At 40.0% G+C, this 20506-nt stretch overlaps 1 protein-coding gene across 2 annotated transcripts; it reads right to left on the bottom strand.

Annotated features, from left to right (window-relative positions):
* Nucleotides 1-3516: 3516 nt before the first annotated feature.
* On the bottom strand, nucleotides 3517-16445 carry LOC114910429 (AP-1 complex subunit sigma-1A). Of its 2 annotated transcripts, none has more exons than XM_029251254.1 (5): nucleotides 16235-16445; nucleotides 11467-11645; nucleotides 6815-6923; nucleotides 6049-6186; nucleotides 3517-4638 (listed from the first exon to the last, which is right to left on the bottom strand). In XM_029251254.1, exons 1-5 carry the CDS (start codon nucleotides 16235-16237, stop codon nucleotides 4591-4593), a joined length of 477 nt encoding a protein of 158 aa, XP_029107087.1. In that variant the 5' UTR covers nucleotides 16238-16445; the 3' UTR covers nucleotides 3517-4590. The 2 variants fall into 2 exon arrangements, with proteins under 2 accessions (XP_029107087.1, XP_029107088.1); XM_029251255.1 differs by having other exon boundaries at nucleotides 6049-6134; nucleotides 16235-16444.
* Between the last annotated feature and the right edge of the window lie 4061 nt (nucleotides 16446-20506).

The following is a 20506-nucleotide window of genomic DNA, read 5'->3' as shown; positions in this document are numbered from 1 at the left end:
AAAAAAGTAAAAAAAAAAAATGAAGATGACTAGTGTACACAAGTAAACTGTTCAGTCTTGTAAAAGGAAACTTCGTCCTTGATGTCACTTCCAGATTGTGCATTGTACAGTACTAAATAAACATGCGTCTGCAGTGTGTAAATAAAAGCATGTTGATTACTAGTTTTGCTAAAAGAGAAAACAAATAAAAGCAACTATTTTATTAAAATTCAGTTTTTAATGCCTTTTTGGAAAGAAGTACATTACAGTTATCTACGAAATGCAGCCCTTGTTTTGGCTCGTCGGCAAAAGGCAAGAAACTGTCGAAACCAGAAAAGTCTGATCACTGCAGAGAGCACTCCCACTCAGTGATGTCTTGTGTGTGTTGGCCATTACAATATTCCAGCTCCAGGAAAAGCTAATAGGCTACTGCTGACTCCTTCAGGACTTAATTAAATATTTAGACCTGAGAATCTTTGTAGAGAGACTTCTACCACACCATAAGTCACATCCACATACATATAAATTGCTCTTTGACATTTTCTTTTATATTGTGGCTAATAGGTCTGGTATTATCAACTCACAAACTCATGAAACAATGCAAGGTTAAACAGCACATAATCAGTTTCCCTGAGGAAAGAGGGACACCAGACTAGTCTGCCTTGCAGCTATTGTCTTTCATTTGGAGGCATCCCCAGTGGGCTGTCTCAATTCTGATTGGGCTGTGGTTTGAAAGCCATAAAAACTGGGGATAAATTCAATCTGTGAAGGGCGTAGCATCAGCACATCCTTTTGTGATGCTTTTATAGCATGTATTCCGAGACACATTCATTCATATCAGCGGCCTGAGACATATACACTCATTCATTTGTACAATAGGTTCATTCATATTTGCGCATGATCACATAGATTAATAAATATCCACATACAAAATCTCACACAGGCACACACAATCACAAAATACAAAGAGATTTACAGAAACTACGTCAATGTCTCATGAGCACAAATTTCAATTCAACAGAATTTTTTGTACCCACACATCCAAGCAACACATTCAAGACAGCACAAGTCACAATTGAAGAGGATGGTGGGGGGGGGGGGGGGCAATTCTGGATAACAAAAAACCTGCAATGTGTGAACAAAAGATACACTGAAACATGTGCTGTGGGGGGGGTCACCAGTAAACCATATTGTCAGGCCTGACAACCACCAGGAGGAGAAGACAGGTAGATTTTGATAAGTCGCCATCAATGAGTCACATAGTAGAAGGGTGAGTCATCCACGTTCAGGCACTGCTGTGGAAACTCGCCATGAACAGGCAAAGCAAGAAAGGGCCATCTCAAACTTATAACTGAAATGTCTCCATCTACAACATGCCAGTACTTGGCCGATTCCTCCGCACAGCTCCTCGCCCAAGCAGTGGGACCCTCAAGATTGCATTATTGTGATGCCCTCATCGCTAAACGCCGAGAATGCAGCTGCTCAGCTATTCTACAATTATCCAGTGCCCTGTCACTCCTGATCATCCTTCAATGGGTTCTCATTGCAGCTCACAAGGCCCTAGTGGTGGCCTAAGAGCGATTAGGGAATAGTGCTCAATGTACCTGCAGAATAAAGTTCAATGATAGGCCACTTAAGTACCTGGTCTCTCATTCCTCTGCCCTCATTCCACAGTGGTTGACTGACCTCTGTTCCAAACTAAAACCCAGCAAATCACTCCGTCTCCCAAAATGAGACAGAAAACCCACCTCTTTAGATTCTCTGCAAACAGTATCTGAGACAGGAAGCCTGACACCAGTCTATGTCAAGTCACTGAGAAGCGTTTTTGAGCTCTCCTTTCTGATTATGGCTCATGTCTGTTGTAAAATTAGTTCACAGCTGAATATGTTCCATTATTCTCCGGTTAGTTACAGCAATACATCATCCTGTATGTACAGGCTTCTCTTACATAATGAGCATAATGTGTTCCTGAAAGCTTAATTATTGTAAAACAAAACTGAATTTTCATTACATCAGAAAAATGTCTTCCCGAGCCACAGATTAACCCATTTTTTAGAAATTAAACATAAATTCCTGCTTTACCTATTAAACATGCAGAAAATCTAATTCGAAAGTCCACAATATTAAAACACAGGTAATTCTTGTAATTATTAACAATGCTCATAGCCCCTCTCTTCTGAGCTATTTGCCAAGTATTATTTGTGTTAAATTAATAGTACAAGAAATCACAAAAAAATCATGTGTAATAATATTACCTTTCACTTTAACTTTGTATCCTGGTCAGGGTCATGGTGGTTCAGAGCCTATCCTAGAATCACTGGGCACTAGGCTAGGATGGGGATGCCCTGGATGTGACAGTTCACCACAAGGTAGCCACACACAAACACATTACACGAAATTTAGCATTTCAGTTCACCTGAACTGCACATCTTTGGACTGTGGAAGGAAACTCATGGAGACGGGGAGACCATGCAAGCTCCACACAGACTGAGCTAGTTTCAAACCTCTGCCTGGAGACCCCAGGCACTTTTGAGGTAGCTGCATCATTCACTGTGCCGCCGTGCTGCATGTGTTACATCACTTCAAGTTTTGACCTGATAGAATAGGCTATCCCTTGCCTTTTTGACTTTTCAAACTTTTTACAATGTTCTTTAAAATGTTTAAGATTCATTTTGATTGACAGGTTTACTTTATGACAAGTTTCCAAGAGATTCTTGCCAAAAAAAAAACAAAATCATTGCTGAGATGCACAGAACCCTCACTTAAGAAAGATGGAGGGTTTTTTTTTTTTTTTTTCACCTTTTGTGGTACTTGGCATTATTGAACCCTGAACTGAAATTTTCATTCTCTATCTCATGCAAGTTGACACAATCAAATTTTATAGTACAACTTACATGTACTTGTATGGTCAAGTCCTCAATATAATTTCTTCCCAAAATTTTAAGGCCAGTTCAGACAAGCTTTTTTTTTTTTATGTAAATGCTTTTCAGGATTCTTCTTACATTTTACAACTTGCTCACTAAAAATGTTAGAAAAACCTCCTGAGCCACTGAGGAATGGAGTCCATGGATGCTGCAGTTCCCTTCATTGCATTTCCATAATAAGACATGAACGATCACACATGCATGCACAAACACAACTGCTGAATGATTAGTTCTCATACCAAAACAGGATTAGACATGTGCAAATAACAGAAAAAGAAAAGCATTTACAATCTGTGCTAACTAAACACAACATTACAACACATACACAGAAGTCTTCACAGAGTTTCATATAAATGACCACAACCAAACAACAGGATTATATGCAGAGACATATCCCCGTACCCAGACCAGTATACTGACGCACAAACTGAGATAAACTCACTGCAACAATTTTACTGATAATGGAACAGGCAGATAATCACACTGACTCAACTGCAGCATCAATGATGAAACCCGCAGTGCTCACCCACATGCACAAACTGGCTCACCACAATTCACAACCACCCCTAAAGTCACAGTTATAAAATACCACAAAAACTGTAAGATGGTTAGGGTTTTCATTTGGTCTATTTATTAAAAAAATTACACTTTCACATAATTCCCTTTAGTATCCGTACAATTCTACAGCAAATTGACATGCCCCATCATTACCCAAACCCTTTTAATACATAAGTGTGACAGAAAATGTACTGGCTGTGAGACCAACAAAGTGTTATTGAGTATTTCTCTTCAATAGCCAAACAATACTTTCAAAACTAATATTTTTAAAAATTAAAATTTAAAAATGATTCAGGTTGTTTTAGTTTTTTGGTCTTTCCCTAATGATGGTATGGTGTCACACACCAACAAAGCAAACTTTTTGGACAGCATAGGATTAGAAATATAACGTAGCAAAGGAATACCCCAGCCTTTGCCCCCTGTAAGGTAAAAGGTTAAATTCTTGAATGAGGTTCTGGATTCATCTTTCAGCACAAAGGCAACATTTGATTTATGATGCATTATGAATTGTATTTCAAAAATTATTTAAACATTAGCTGTATAGTTAACTTAGTGCTTCATTGTATGATCATGTCTGGAGCCCAATTACACAATCTTTCGGAGAGATAGACTGATACTGTCTGGATGAAACCAACACAAATACTGGGCTTGATTTGAACAATGAAGCAAGTGATGGTCTTTTAAGATATATTAATGAATGTGTACCAGAATGCCCTGATTTGTTTGAACTTTCAGAATACATAATGACAAGTGATTTATCCAGAGGGGAGAAAGACATGGGCATTATGGGTTTGAGAAAAAATATATACAGTCTACATTCTGCTCCTCATATACAGTCGTAATCTGATTTTTTTTTAAATGCAACAATCCACAAATGAATCCCTGGATATTGAAATAAAATACACTCAAACATCATTCATTTAATTTCGACAAAAATAAAACACCCCAAAACATAGTGGAAATACCCCACACCTCTTTTTTGCACATTGTTTTTTTTAACTGAATAACAGCTTCTTCATTACTGCCAATTTCACCCGCCTCCTTTGGATGGCATCCTCCCACAGTTGAAGCTCATCCCTCATGTCTTCAAATGACCTCTTCCTCTTACCCAAAATCCCAGAGCAAACGTTTAAGCCAGACCCATCTCCTCCAGAACACTCCTTGGAGATTCATCCTCCTATGATTGGGATGGTCAGTGAGAAAAAACTTTACCAAATCAGATCATTACAAGCAACAAAGTTAATCTTACATTTCCATGCTCATAAAGAAAACAAACTAATAATTCCAAAAAAAAAAAAAAAAGAATCCACACATCTCCTGGATTCTGGCCTTCTAACACTGAGTTTTTTCAAGCATCAGGTCCAAGATAATTAACAACTCAGTTGGTCCGTACTGTCATCTATGCTGTCCACTGTTCCCCAGCCCCAGACATCTGGCCTGGCACAATAAACTGAGACCACATTGAAAGTTCCACCAAGCAGCTGTCTGACAAAGACTATGAAATGCACTGCAATATGTGAAGCCATGGACCTAGGTTCTCAGCTTACTCCTGGCACTCTACAGCCTGGCTTGTATACTTCTGTTTTCAATTTCTGTTCTGCAACACTGTGTGTTAATTTTCTTATTAATTTATTTAAATGCGACATATAGCCCTCATATTCCTCAAATTAGACCATGCACACTGCCATGATGTTTACTTTATGAAATCATAATTTTGCCATTACCCTATTGGCCCAGTGAAAGCACAACGCTTTGACTAATTTCTGCATTTATTTATAAGCAGAATAGAAAAAGTTGAAAGTAAAATATGACATGAAAATTCATTGTTCTTAACTCCTTTCCAGATGTAGAATTTAAAAAAACCTTGGATGTAAAATGGAAAAGAAGCTTTATATGCAGATTATACTGTATAAGGTTATATGCAGGCCTATATTTGCAACTGGAAAAACAAACATTATTCAAAAAAAGCTTTGCGGACACATGCTATTAAAAAAAGACACAGAAAAAAGGAAAATGTGCAATTAAAAAAAAAAGTGGATATATGCAATTCAAAAATGCTTTCCGGATAACGCTCAATTAAAAAAATAATATTGCTATTCATTCTAGGGGGGGTGTGGTGTCGCAGCGGGTTTGGCCAGGTCCTGCTCTCCGGTGGGTCTGGGGTTCAAGTCCTGCTTGAGGTGCCTTGTGACAAACTGGCGTCCCGTCCTGGGTGTGTCCCATCGTCCTCCAGCCTTATGTCCTCTGTTGCTGGGTTAGGCTCCAGCTCGCCACGACCCCATTTGGGACAAGTGGCTTCAGGCAATGTGTGTGTGTGTGTGTTCGTTCATTCTATTTTAATACATTACACTAATTTTTTTTTATGACATTAGGCATCAATTTGGTTGATTTTGGGTTGAACTTTGTATGCATGTTAAGACAAACGAATTTTTCTCCAAACGAATGAGGGGAATAAGCAAATTCTTTATCCAGTTCAGTTCATTCATCACTTCAGTCTTTAGAAACGAATCAGGACCACTTAATGTGGGAAATGTCTACACAAATTTAAAAACAGCAAAGAAGTGAAAATTAGCTACATCATAGCTACCTCCTGCAACAGGTCTGCTTGCTCAATGGCCTTAAGAACACTCTTCTTGGAGGTGTCCTGGATCTCACCACCCATGAGGAACTCATCTAAAATAAAGTACGCTTTCTCAAAATTGAAGATAATGTCCAACTCACACACCTGGAGGACAAGGAAGCCAAACAGAAAGGTAAGAGGAATATATGAAGAGAAAAGGAGGAAGGTAAGAAGAAAAATGCATTAATGCTACACAAATCATCTTTGTGCCCAATAATCTACTAGAAAACCATTTACCATAGTGCAAGAGACATTTGAATGTCACTGATCCCCATTTAAAGGTTGCAACATGTTTTCAACATTGAAGGCAAGCTATTTGCTCTTCTATAGACACTTAAATCTAACTTAAAACAGTCTTATGTTGGACACTTCTGTAGAAAAGATGAAGTCAGATGATTGATGAGAGCATAAATTCATGTCAGACATATTTTTAAAGGCAGTATTTCTGCAAGCAGTCCTTGCTATAATTTCCTTCCAAGTATTCTTCCACCTGTTGCCCTGCTCAAGTCAGTTCCACATAAAAATGTTATAGGTCAGAATAAAATTAGCTGGATGGAGAGAGCAATGTGAAACTCATTTGCTGGGGTTAAAAGAACAGAGATAGGGTAGTTAGGGAGGGTAATGGTGGGGAGTTATGGGACTGACCAACTCCTGGCTCTGCATGGAGAGCTGACAGGACAGGAGAGTGGCAGAGAGAACGAGGAGCAGGGAGGACTGCAAGCCGGTGACTCACGCTGCCAAAGTACTTATCCAGCAGCTCCACAAAGCGGTGGATGACCTCAAGGGTAACGAGCTCATTGTCTTGCTCCTCCACCGCACAGCAGAAATACAGGCTTGCATACCTGGAGAAAGGAGGGGGGTTAGTGCTCTGAACAGAGACACATTCACACACAATCTCGCTTAAAGTGATCAAGGAAGAGTTTACTTGGGGGACAACTGAGATAGTCAGTACAGTAGTGTTTAGAACCTGTAATCAAAGGACCCATATTTGAATCTCTGCTTCTGCTGTAATACCCTAGAGAAAGGCACTAACCCTGAATTATACCTGCAAAAATTATCCCGCTGTAGAAATAAGTAAATACAGTACACTCCACAATTACTGGAATCTTCTGTAAAGATGAGGAACAAGGTCTTTAAAAATATCCTATCAACTTCAATTTTCAAGTTTATTGTCATAGGTACCAGTACTATGCACAAGTATCATGAAATTCTTCTTGAATCTCCATGGACTATGAACAAAAACAACAGAAATACTGCACAAAACAGTAACAATGACAATGAGTAATGCTAATAAACAATAACAATAAATAACGGTAACAATAATAACAATAAATACCACTAGACAGGCAGAGAACTCTGAACATGAGAATGCTTAAAGTGACAGTGTAATTTACCAATGTTCTTGGGTGGAGCAGTCCAACTCTAGTTACTAAAGGTAGCACATTGGTGAGTGTTGTATACTCTTACAGCAGTGGGGTAAAAGCTGTTCCTGTACCTAGCAGTGCGGGTTCGAATAGACCTGAGCCGCTTTGCAGATGTAGGGAAGAGAAGAGTGCCCATGCGGGGTGACTATGGTCTCTCATGATGCGTATCATCTTTCTGAAGCAGCGTGTGGTGTAGGTGTCCTGGACTGCTGGTAGCTGTGTGCCGATGATTCCCTGAGCTGTTTTGACCACCCTCTGTATGGCTTTCTTGTCCTGTGGAGCAGCTGCCACACCAGGACGTAACACCCTGTGAGGACGGACTCCACAGCACACCTATAGAAAGTGGTGAGGACTGTAGTGGACATCCTGGCTTTCTTCAGACACCTGAGGAAGTGGAGATGTTGATGGGCCTTTTTGATGGCTGATGCTGTGTGCTCAGTCCATGTGAGTTTGGCAGTGAGGGTGACCCCTAGGAATCTGAAGCTGTTGACCCTTTCTACAGTGTCCCCTCCTATACAGATGGGTGTATGAGCCATATTCTGTTTCCTGAAGTCAATCACCAAAGCTCCTTAGTTTTACTGACATTGAGAGACAGGTTGCTGTCCTGGCACCACTCTGCCAGGAGCCTCACCTCCTCTCTGTAGGCCATCTCATCATTGTTGGTAATCAGACCCACAATGGTGGTATCATCAGCAAACTTTACGATGGTGTTGGAGCTATGCCTGGCTACACAGTCATGTGTGAATAAGGAATACAGCACCTGTCTTCCATTTACATATGAGGAATTAAATTTTTACTTTAAGAAAATCTTAATTAAAAAAATCAGTTGCACAACAATATTCTTTTTTATATTTTACTTTTTTAAACACATGAATCTTTATTAACTCAAGAGGACACCCATGACTTCCTGTTTCACTGGGGTGAAACACCCATGGATCACAGCTCAACATGGGATGGATCAGGGTATATGAGGAGGCACGGTGACACAGCAAGTAGTGCTGCTGTCTCACAGCACCTGGGTAGTGCGAGAGAACGTGGGCTCGATCCCCACTTAGTCTGTGTGGAGTTTGCATGTTCTCCCTGTGTCTGCATGGGTTTCCTCCCACAGTCCAAAGACATGCTGTTCAGGTTCCCCCATAGTGTGCGAGTGTCACAGAGTGTGTGTGTTTCATTGATGTATGGATGAGTGACCCATTGTAAGTAGTGTATCTAGCAGTGTAAGTCACCACAGTAAGGTGTGTGGGTTAGTAACACTACATAGTATCCATTGTAAGTCATTTTGGAGAAAAGCATCTGCTAAGTGAATAAATGTATATATTCCAGTCAGTTTCTTTCCACTTATACTGATAAGGTCTGCAGTGATAGGACACAGCAAATAAAACAAAATCTTCCTGACCCCAGCCACAGTCTCCAGCTTCTCTTGGAGATCCCCCGTGTCCCCCAGGCTAGCTGAAGAATGTAATCGGTCCAATCTGTCTTAGGTCTGCCACGGGGCCTCTTCCCATTGGGACATATCCAGTCTAACTCCAGTGAGAGCCACCCGGTGGGCAATATAATGACCGTGCCAAACCACCTCAACTAAGTCCTCAAGACCCACAGGAGCAGTGACTCTACTCAGGGGCTCTTCTGGATCACTGAATTTCTAACCCTGCCATTGAGACTGAACCCAACGACCTTGTGGAGAAATCATATTTCAGCTGCTTGTATCTTTGATCTAGGGGGGTGCGGTGGCACAGTGGGTTGAACCAGGTCCTGCTTTCCAGTGGGTCTGGGGTTCGAGTCCCGCTTGGGGTGCCTTGCGACGGACTGGCGTCCCATCCTGGGTGTGTCCCCTCCCCCTCCGGCCCTATGCCCTGTGTTACCGGGTAGGGTCCAGTTCCCCACGACCCCATGTGGGACAAGCGGTTCTGAAAATGTGTGTGTGTATCTTTGATCTCGTCCTTTTGGTCATTACTCAAAACTGCTGACCATAGGTGTGGATGGGGATATATAATTCTGCAATCCTCAAACCACAAATGTTAGTGCTTGGAGTTTGCTAAACGTCAGTGGAATTTTGATTTGAACTGGATTCTGTGGGGTGGCGCGGTGGGCTTGGCCAGGTCCTGCTCTCTGGCAGGTCTGGGGTTCGAATCCTGCTTGGGATGTCTTGCAATGGACTGGCGTCCCATCCTGGGTGTGTCCCCTCCTCCAGCCTTCTGCCCTGTGTTACCGGGTTAGGGTCCGGTTCGCTGTGACCCTGCTTGGGAAAAGCAGTTTCAGCGTGCGTGTGTGTGTGCGTGTGTGTGTGTGTGTGTGTGTGTGTGTGTGTGTGTGTATGGATTCTATGGTGAGATAACACAAATAGAGCTTTTCAGCATTAAATACCAGATGTGGGTTTTGCATAAAAAGAGGCATGGTTATGCAGAACAGAATGTAACCCCCCTCCCCGAAGTATGGCCATGAATTTGTCATGCTGTTGGGCTTTTTTTTTTTAAACCTCCAAAGAACCTGGGAACCTTGTTAGGATACATAGTACCATCAGGAGATTTTACAACAAGCCAGAGGATAACACTGGGCTGTCGTTGGACAATGGTGCAAGACATACCTCCAAATCTACAGAATCTTGTTAAATGAGAACACAACCAAGTTTTTGCAGTAGCCATCCCAGGTCCCTGATCTGATCCCACTGAAAATCTGTGGAGTGAGCTGAAGAAAATAGTTCACAAACAAAGACCAAGAACTCCAAAGGATCTGGAGAGATTTTGATCAGAGGCATGGTTTCAAATCCATTGCTTGCTATGTATTCTCCCACCTCGCCAACATTATAGGAGAAAACTCAGTTCTGTTATCTTCGCAAATGGAGGGTGCAGAAAGTACAAAATGCAGGTGTCTGTTAATTTTTTTCTCCTCTGAGCAATGGTACCACAAGAAAACAATATGTGCTACAGTTAATAAGTTGTAAGACCGGCTGCTGTGAGACAATGCTGTGTTTACTGTAGAGCTATTGCTCATCTTTACCAAGGCTGCCAATCATTCTGCAGTACACTGTAGCTGAAAATAACTTAGCATACAAATGCAAGTCGCCTTGAAAAGAGACGTGAGCTAAATAATACATTTATAGCTATGAGTCTGTTAAAGCTTACTAATTCCTGTGTACATAGAAATGTACTAAGTGTGTAACTACAAATGTATAGTGTGAGCAAATAATACTTAATGGAATATGTACTTTTTTATAATGAGTATTTGTCACTATTAACTTGTTGTTAAGATTATGTTTTTAATCAAAGTAATGTAGAGTATTTCAACCCCTTACACCAGTGGGCATTTTAGAAATTCATGGTGAGGATATTGTTCAAAGGTACTGTAAAAGTAGAGGGGACTGAGGCATGAATTTAAAGCTTTCAGCATACAAGCCCTTGGCCTTATACCACCACTATGCTAAAAACTCCTCTTTTAGAGAATGTGTACAGTAATCCAACACTGCAATTCTAAGAAGTATGATGAACTGATTTAAACAAAAAACTTAATATTCAATACTTGAATAATATGTGCGCTGATAATTACAAGAGAACATGACAAGGCATTTCAATGTTTATAGGTTGTAGGGCTTGGAACCTATTGTTGTTGAGCTTTTTTGCAAGTATAAGGACCACCATAAACTACAGATATGCCACTGAATGTTTAATAATAAAAAATCCAAGTAATTGAAAATGCACTAGATAAACCACTTACTTAAGGAAGGCTTTTTACATGGTCAAATTGAATACCTGAAAACTAAGGTATAACAAAGTTGTTCATGCAAACTCCTACCTGATGTCCATAAGACATTTCTTGCAAGTGCAGGGTAAGAACTCCTATACTGGGTGAACAGTGTCTGCCATGACAGGGTAAAGTACACACCACAGGTTTGTGCTGTTTGTACTCATAAGGTGTGAACCTTATAACCAACGAAGGTTTACCAAGTTTACGGAATCTGTACTACCTCTTGTAGACAATCTTGAGGTCCCTCCACTCTAGGAAGCTGCACATCTTGGGCTTGCGTGCCAGCACCACCTGCATCAACTCACGCACCATCTTCTTTCTGTCCCGCTCTGCGGCTGCTGTGTACCATTTCTGTAGCCGTAGTTTGCCCTGCCGGCTGAACAGCAGCATGAAGCGCATCTGGAACATCCAGGCACAAGCATCAAAAATTACCACCGTAACAGTGGCACAACATCAAAGAGATCATTTGGAGGTCACGCCCACACCCCCATTCATCTTAAAAATATAGCTTTGACAGTGATGATTCGCGGCAGACAAAGAAACCGAAAAAGACTCACATAGCAATTATTATTTATAAATAAGAGAAAGGATGGATTCCACAATAAAATAGCAAAAAGAATTGTCTGTTTTTCCTTTTTGGGAAAAAAAAAGTGTTAAAGTAGCTTAAAGCAATTGAAAAGTTTATTTTAAAAAAAAAAAAGTGGTGGAACTGAGCAAATAAAGTCATATATGTCAAGTAGGTAACTAAGCCATGCATTAAAAATATACTTTTCCCCATTGGTCTGCCCCATTTTTAACCAGGTTGCATACTCTGCTAGCTCACCATCTCATTCTACCACACTACTAGCAGCCTGCCTCCCTGGACCCTTCAATCCTAACTCTCCAAATTGTGCTTATGAAGCTCATTTGTGGAGTTTTCCAAGACCCTCATGTTTTTTTCTGCCTACACAATGTGGAAACTGCATACCCATGCTCCCAGTTGCTGTCTGGCACACTACAGTCTCACTTCTATGTTCATGTGCTGTTTATATCTTGTTATCCCTATTATGCTTTAACTTTCTCATTATTTACTTATTTAAATATGACCATATAGTCTCCATCTTCCTCAAGTCAGTCCAAGCACACAATCGCATGAGTTTATGGAAAAACATTTTTTCAAACTTTATATATAATGTTGATAGTTATCCATCCTATTTTAATATGTCATGCAATTTTTCCTTATGACATCATCTACAGTGATTTTGAGGTGACCTTGACATGCACTCGGAATTAAATTTTCCCGTATAATGAAATAACAGAATAATAGATGCTTACATTGAGTCTGTTAGGAAGCTTACAGTTGCAGAGTAAATCAACGCAACAGTATTTATTTTAATCATACTTCCGGTTGCAGTCTTATCTTGATTCCCTCCCAAAGGGGGAGGAGGAGGAAGAAGGGGGGGAGTGTGACCAGAAATATGCCAGTGAACTGAATTCAGATTACTTTAACATAAGCTTATCAATGTTTCATGCCTGACAAATCATAAACCAGAAACTTCTTCAATGTTGGAAAAAGATTTCGCTCAGTTTTCTGATGTTTTATTGTCAAGAACAAAAATTCATACATGTAAAGTTTAAAAATTACATCCACTCTAACAAAAAATGAAGCACCACCTAAAGATCAACATTGTGAAAATAAGATATGCATTCAGACATTTTGATTTGAGTACTTAATGGAGTCTACATGGTACACACCTCTTTACATTGTGGTTTTCTTAATAAATGAGTATAATGTTTTTCGCTTTCTCCAAACTGCTACACGCACAAGAACAAACCGCAAATTGACTAAATTTGAAGCACATGAGAAAGGGGGGGTAGAACTGGGATCCAATCTTTGATTGTTATATTGGCTTTACAGAGTAGCTGGTTTCCTAAGTAAAAATTTTAACTGTGGTGAAAGGCTGAAGGAAAAACAGCAGCCAGACCAACACCACTGAGGCACAAAAACCTTATGGGTTCTGGCACCAAACATGCATCTCTTTTCTAAAACCCATGATAAAAGCCACTGTACATAATTAAACATCCTTTGGGGAAGTAAAATTGACAGTGTAACGAGCAAAAACGCTGAACAAGCTTGTTGTATGAAAAAAGGATGTACTTTAAGTCGCTGTAGTAACTTTTCTCTGTGTGGGACCCTGTTATATGAAGGTAAAAGGCATATATATAGCCATAATGAAAATATTTAAACAAGTACACATTCAAGTTGTATTTATTGTGAGAATGAAAAGTTCTTAAACCCCCAAACAGTAATGTACCAGACATACATTAAATTACAAAAGACCATTTGTTCAGAGGTCACCATTTGAGGAAGAACCTCCGATCAATTTTCTCCTATTAGAACCAAGTGACATAATTTCAGCTCCAGTTGTAACATCCCCAGAATGGCAGCAATTCTGGCTTCTGGGGGAGGAACCCTAGTAAGAACAGCATTTCAGTTTTAAGAAAAATACTGAAAATTTCTTTAAAAGTTAATCAAGTAGCAGCAATTACCTTCAGACCCCTAAAAACAGTGATAAAAAGGAGAGAGAGGGAGTTTTGGGAATATCTGTACACTAGCTGCCCGTGTTACAAACATTCAAGTGAAACATTTTCAAAGATAGGAACATTTTTTCCCAGATAATTTATTTTTAATTGCATTTTCTTCACATACATTTTCTAAAAATTGTTTTTTGCAGAACAAAAATTACCTGTGTTGTGAGTACAAATTCTTGGGCAGTAAAAATGCAACAGAGTATTGTGGAGGAGTTCTCAACTTTCTTTGACAGTATTTATAGCTAATGTCTGGAATTTGAGAGTGCTGGTGGATTTCTAATTTATTTGTGTACAGAACCTAACCAGCAAAATAAACTGAAGGACATCTATGAATTAGTGGTAAAGAAGCCTTCGGATTTATGAACAAATCAACATATGAACAGAGTTTCAGTCCCAATTGTGTTTGTAAGTTAAGGAACCAGTGTACATCGGCACTGATGTGAAGAAATACTGTATCAGTCTTCACACTGGAGGTTTCACAGTGTTAAAGTTAAGATAAACATCCACAAATACAAGTCACATATAACTAAGCTTTATTTTAAGATATGTTAAATGGGTAAAGTGCAGGTTTCACAGCTTCTAAAGTCTTTATGGTTGCACCTCTACTACATGGTTTTCTATGTATTACAAAACATTGTGTAATTTTTAACAGTATGGACAAAACCACATTCAGGATATCACTTTCAAAGGGAACATGCTTTCCCAGCAACACCTAAAGTAATACACAGGAACACAATGGCACACTTCCACATCTGCAAGGACTCTTGGCGAGCGCACATTCACAGTCTACCATCTCTCGTCAAACGAGAAAAGCACTTGTGCTACAGCTAGGCCATCAACATTACTTACGGCCACAAGCTTGATTCTTCATGTGTTTCCAGGCTGTCTATGTTCTCTCTGACACCGTGAGGGAGACAGCAGAACACAAAACACTGGACCGCAACTCACTCTCTACATGTGGGCGAGAGGTTCACTAACACCGATAAATTTTAAATAACTGCTGACAATTTAAAAAGATTTGGACTACATTTCAGGGGTACTAACAATGGTCTTAATCGTTTGTCTGGAATATTTCACAACTACTGCATGTTTAATATGCAAGATCAACTCACTGAGGCTGCAAAAGCAAGAATCCTACATGTACCACTACTACTTTTCCACTACTGTTCAGTTTTACACTGTGCGTTTCCAGCTCCAGGAGAACCCAGGTTTGGCTGTTTTACCTCCAAGTGCTCCGGCGTTTGGTGGTATGACTGGAGCAGAGATGTCACAACAGAATGCCTTCCCCGACATCAACCCTCACCATTTTACCTGGTCTTGGGTGCATCACTGACCGACCAGCAGCTGTGGTTAGGGTTAAGGTTATGCTCAGATGAAACTGGGGGAGACTAAACACAAAATATAACTTCCACAGGGTTTAAACCTGTGTGGAAAACATTATCATAATGTCATTACCCAGAAATAAAGGCTGATTTAGTCTCACATTCATTTTTTGAACTAAAAATAAGTCTCCTAAGTTTGTCGGTTGACTACACTCCCAATAGTTATGATTCTCACTGTATGCTAACAAGCTTATGAAAGCTTTTAAACCTCTTTTAGTGCATGTTTTAACTCGCTTCACTGCTTCAACTCCGTGCAGTGTGTCGTTGCTATGGTTCACTTTCGGCCCTGTTACGTAGATCCTACGTCATGCATTGGAACAGTCGGAAACGCGCAACTTACCGTAGGTACTGTAGTATGTGCAACCCGGACATTCAACGTACTTTCAAACAACCTTATGCAATTAAGCTTTTCATGGGTCCATGTGTTCAATTCACTTTGAACCCTTTGTTTTTCTAGGATTAATATTTTAAAACCACAAGCAGCAAAAATATCGTTAACAGTAGACCGAAATTTACAACGTAAGACTAGCTGACTCAGCTGTTGTATGTATCTAAATAAATCTTTGCTTGACCGAATAATAGCGCAGCATAGCTGGCTGGGATTTGCTACGTTTGCAACCTTAACATCTAATTAATAAGTGTTTTCAGGTGGGTTAGTAAAATTTAAGTTTTTCCAATGGGACGGTTCCATACATGACGTCAGCTTAACACAGTCACTGATGGGCATGGTGCTCGCAATTTCTTCCACTGAATGAATATACAGTACCTGACTCTGGGCGTGACAAAAAAGAGCCTTAGCTAGGCTAGGTGACCGTAGCTAGCCAAGGTAGCTGCTTACTAGTAGTATGATACTGTTCGTTGCCACCACCCAGCTCGTTTCTTCTAGAAGCGAAGAACTACTTATTTTGCATGCCATCATGTTACTTAAATTATACTACACCAGTCTGCCGGTAGTTGTTGGTCAAATGGTATTTACACGAGAGTAGCGTGTTTCTCGACCACGACAGAGTGTGACTGAGTCGCACAGTAACTTACCATCTTGTAGCGTAGTAGTCCCTTTTTTCTACGTCTCTAGTCGCCTCTCTTTCCAATAACTGTTCTCTAAAGCTCAGTGACTTTCTAAGTATATATCCCTGTTTTGAAAACCGAAAGTTCTATCATTTCAAGTCAGCTAAGTGGTTCGGAACATCAAATTGCAAGCGAAAAGAGCGAAGGAAGACGTCACGGACCACCTGAACTTGCGCAGTAGCTCACGTCGCCGGAAATAGCCGAGCGTCGATCGGTGTTACTATGACAACCCGGCGCGCTTCCTTTTGTAAGGCAGCGGAGGCGTTCTTAGTATATCAAGTGAAAAACGTCCTTGCCGTTTATTTACATTTGATTCATTTAATAGATGCTTCTCTCTAACGCGAAATACAACTCTGAGAAAACAAAAGGACATTTCCCTAACAGACGAGATGATAATGCAGGCCGGCGATTTTCAAAGTAGTCACACAATCGCTTAGCAAAACACGAAAGCTGCAAATAGAAATACAATACAGATAGAGTACATTTTTAAACACATAACGACTAATGTAGTACAAGTTTATAGAGCAGATAGGAGATCGGGAAGGAAGTGGAATTGAAAGATGTGTTTTGAGACCCTTTTTGAATGTGTAGAGTGATTCAGCAATTCTGATGAACAGAGGAGGAGATAAATGCACAAGAGAATGGAACCAGATCCAAGAACCTTTGGGCTTATGTTTTGGAACCTCTTGTGTATTGGACCACCGAGTGGCTAGAGATGAAGGAGCGGAGCAGTCTGTGGGGGCTCAGCAATCAGGTCCTGTGCATCAGTGAGCAGGTCTTGGAACTTGTTACAGGCAACTACAGACAGGCAGTGGAGAGATGAGAGCAGGTACATGGGAACATGTAGCAGGTTAAACACAACTCATGCAGCATCAGCATTCCAGAGCAGCTGGAGAGGTTTGATGGAGGAGGCTGGGAGACCAGACTATGGCCTGGACAAGTCAAGTGTAGCGTGTGTTGTGAGATCTTAAAGATATTAACCAATGAAATGGATAGACTGAGCAAGTTGTGCTATTTAATAGAGAGTTCCCTACAGATGGACAGACCTGTTGGGAAGTGAAGGATTGCAGTCTTGTAGGGGTTCAGTTTTAGGAGGTGATCAGTCATCGAAGCAAAGATATCTGAAAGACAAGCAGTGATGTGTGAGGATATGTCTGAAGCATCGGGTTGAACAGAGAACAAAATCTAGGTATCATTGCCATAACGCTGATAGTATAAGTTTGATAATTTCCTATCTCATACTTTGTTATACACTCTTTCTTATATGATGTACTTTCTTGTTAAATCTGTTGTGTTTTGTTGAGAACTGATTCTGAGGTACATATTTGCAGTCTTATATTAATTCCTTAAAGTTTCTGCTGAAAGATAAGAAGCTTTTAAACATAATGTGTGAGCTATACCAGTACAGGGCAGCTACAAATGTCTTAACTATTAGTAGTATAGCAATTTTCAGTTACTGGGAGGACAAATGATTTTCTAGACACACAGTAACAATGCATCTGTTTATGGCCATACTCATTATATTTCTGTACTTACTATCACAGTTTCTGCAGACTCCTTCTTTGTACTTCACTGTAAAGGAAAGTATGTTTTATCTTACTCATAGCTTGGAAAAATCACATATCCTGCAACTAATGCAAATATGTGTAAGAAATTGCTGAAAGGTTTTATTGTACATACTCCTGTCATCTCCTGATAGGTTTGGAAAGGACTAGACATTGTCCTTCTGTATGAGTCTTAATTGGGTTTATAATCTTCTACATGACTTGGCATCCTTGTTTTCTAGTTCTAGCTCAGGTAGGATGCTCAAATCCTTATTAATACCTTGTATTACTATGACTGTTTGCTACTTTGTCTCAGACTTTTGCAACCTTCAGTTTATTTGTTGGTTTATTCTATAACCATCTATAGCTATAAATAGGTATATCAATCTATCAGTTTATCTATAAAAAACAGATTAAAAACCACACACACACTAACTGAAACCGCTTGTCCCAAGCCGGATTGCAATGAGCCAGAGCCTAACCCGGCAACAAAGGGCGCAAAGACTGGAGGGGGAGGGGACACACCCAGGACGGGACACCAGTCCGTCGCAAGGCACCCCAAGCGGGACTTGAACCCCAGTCCTACCAGAGAGCAGGCAGAGGCCAAACCCACTCCACCAATGCCCCCCCACTGATTAAAAAACCATAATTCTAAATAAAAACTCATTAATTTTATTTTTTGTTACATTCAATAATACACACACACACACACCACACACACACAACACACACAGTCTGAAACCGCTTGTCCCGTACAGGGTCACGGGGAACCTGAGCCTACCAGCAAACACAGGGCGTAAGGCCAGAGGGGGAGGGACACACCCAGGACAGGACCACCAGTCCGTCACAAGGCACCCCAAGCAGGACTCGAACCCCAGACCACTGGAGAGCAGGACCTGGTCCAACCCACTGCGCCACCGCACCCCCCTACATTCAATAATATACAATTAAATTAAATTTGTAACTGTTAACTGCTTCATTGCTTTACCTTCTACCATCTTCCTCTGCTTTAGCCACTTTAAACTTTCTTCATTTAAATAGGACAAGGGGAATTATCTTCAGTAGTTAACAAAAACATTGTGTCTTTGCTGATTTAGGTTAGGTTCTCTAAAAGTCCCAGACAAAGGTAAATACAGTAATTCAGAAACTATTCAGACCCTTACTTTCACATTTTTTTTTTACGTTGCAGCGTTATTCTAAAATCAATAAAATTCATTTTCCGCCCCCCAATGTGTATCAATACCCCATAAATAAACTAACAAACAAAATTACTAAATCCTATTTTCGCTTAGTCATTATTTGGTATTGAGTGTAGATTTATAGAGGAAAAAAATTAAAAAATTTTAGCAAAAGGCTGCAACATAAAAAATGTGAAAAAAGTAAGGGGGTCTGAATACATTGAATGAACTGTATATCAATCCTTTGACTTAACATTTTTATTAACTTCCAACTAAAACTAATTTGAAATGACTGAAAATGAAAAATGCATTGTCTCTATAAACTCATATTCATAATGATGATTGATTTACCCCGCAAACATTTACGTTTCTCCATCTTGTTTCTGAGTGTTGATACTCAGAAACACCAAGCATGAGTTGAAAACACAGTGTAAGGCAGCCAAATAAAGGCAGTCCCACACTCCGATACTGTTTGGTGTGTTTTACTCCCAATTAGCTAGGCACCAAAACACAGGTCCCTTAATCTCTGCAACACATATAAATTGTAGAAAATTGTTTAGTATTGACAAGAGAAAGAACAATTGTTCACACGTTTTTAGTTTAAGCAGATTGCGCTTGTCTATTAACGTGACTTAGTTGAGATCAGACCACATTTTAGGAGTAATAATTAATGCAGAAATCCAGGTAACTCCAAAGGGTTTCTTGTAACTGTATACCTGAACCCTTTGGAGTAAGACACCAGTGCTACCCTTTGTGCCACTGTGTGCCCAACTGTGACACAGTTGACTGCAATTTTAATCACTTAGAACAAGTGGGCAGAAAGAATATTAATAGGAGTCTGAAACTATATTGACTAAGGCTACACTGCACTACAGAGCCAGGATTGTACAAATTACTTTGCACAGATGTATTACTCTGTGACCTTGTATTTTTAGGGAGAATTTATGCTGGACCTCAATCTAATCCTACAGGATGCCCCTTATTGGAGAACCCCATCTGTGTTATGGCCAAAAATGAGGGGGCAATACAAGAGGAAAACATCAAGTTTGGTTGGAGACATCCAGTTGTTCATGCAGATACTGCTGCTGGTATTTGCCCCATACAGCTGGGGCGGAAATAAGTAGGGAGAAATACAGCAGAAAACTCTAAATCTGGCTTTTTAAACACTTTTACAAAACTATTCTCACACTGCTTTACAGAGGTTTCTCACTTGAAAAAATATATTAGCTAATACATGAAAACCTAAGTTTTTTTTTTTTTTTTAATTGACACTAATTGGAAGCATTTTAAAAAAAATTCCTCCAAGGTGGCATACAAACAGAAATACACCATATGGCTACACTAGCTTTCCATAATCTTAAACCTAGTCCGACACAGTGGATTGAATTTGACCACTAAAAACAAAATGGGTGCAAAACTGGAAAAGAAGAAACAGATAATAGATACAGTATGAAACTCTGAAACAAAAGAAATGTATTTTAGAAGCAGTTGGCTCATGCATGCACTTATGACAATGT

The sequence above is a fragment of the Scleropages formosus genome, chromosome 4 (genome assembly GCF_900964775.1).
Source record: "Scleropages formosus chromosome 4, fSclFor1.1, whole genome shotgun sequence".
Classification (NCBI taxonomy): domain Eukaryota; kingdom Metazoa; phylum Chordata; class Actinopteri; order Osteoglossiformes; family Osteoglossidae; genus Scleropages; species Scleropages formosus.
This window is presented reverse-complemented; position numbering and strand designations above follow the sequence as displayed.

What these genes read in the sequence shown, in the direction of transcription:
- LOC114910429 (XM_029251254.1), bottom strand. An exon ending in TGGATAAGTACTTTGGCAGC is followed by an intron (nt 6,187 to 6,814) that starts GTGAGTCACCGG and finishes CTTGTCCTCCAG; the next exon opens with GTGTGTGAGTTGGACATTAT. An exon ending in AAGCAGACCTGTTGCAGGAG is followed by an intron (nt 4,639 to 6,048) that starts GTAGCTATGATG and finishes TCCCAATCATAG; the next exon opens with GAGGATGAATCTCCAAGGAG.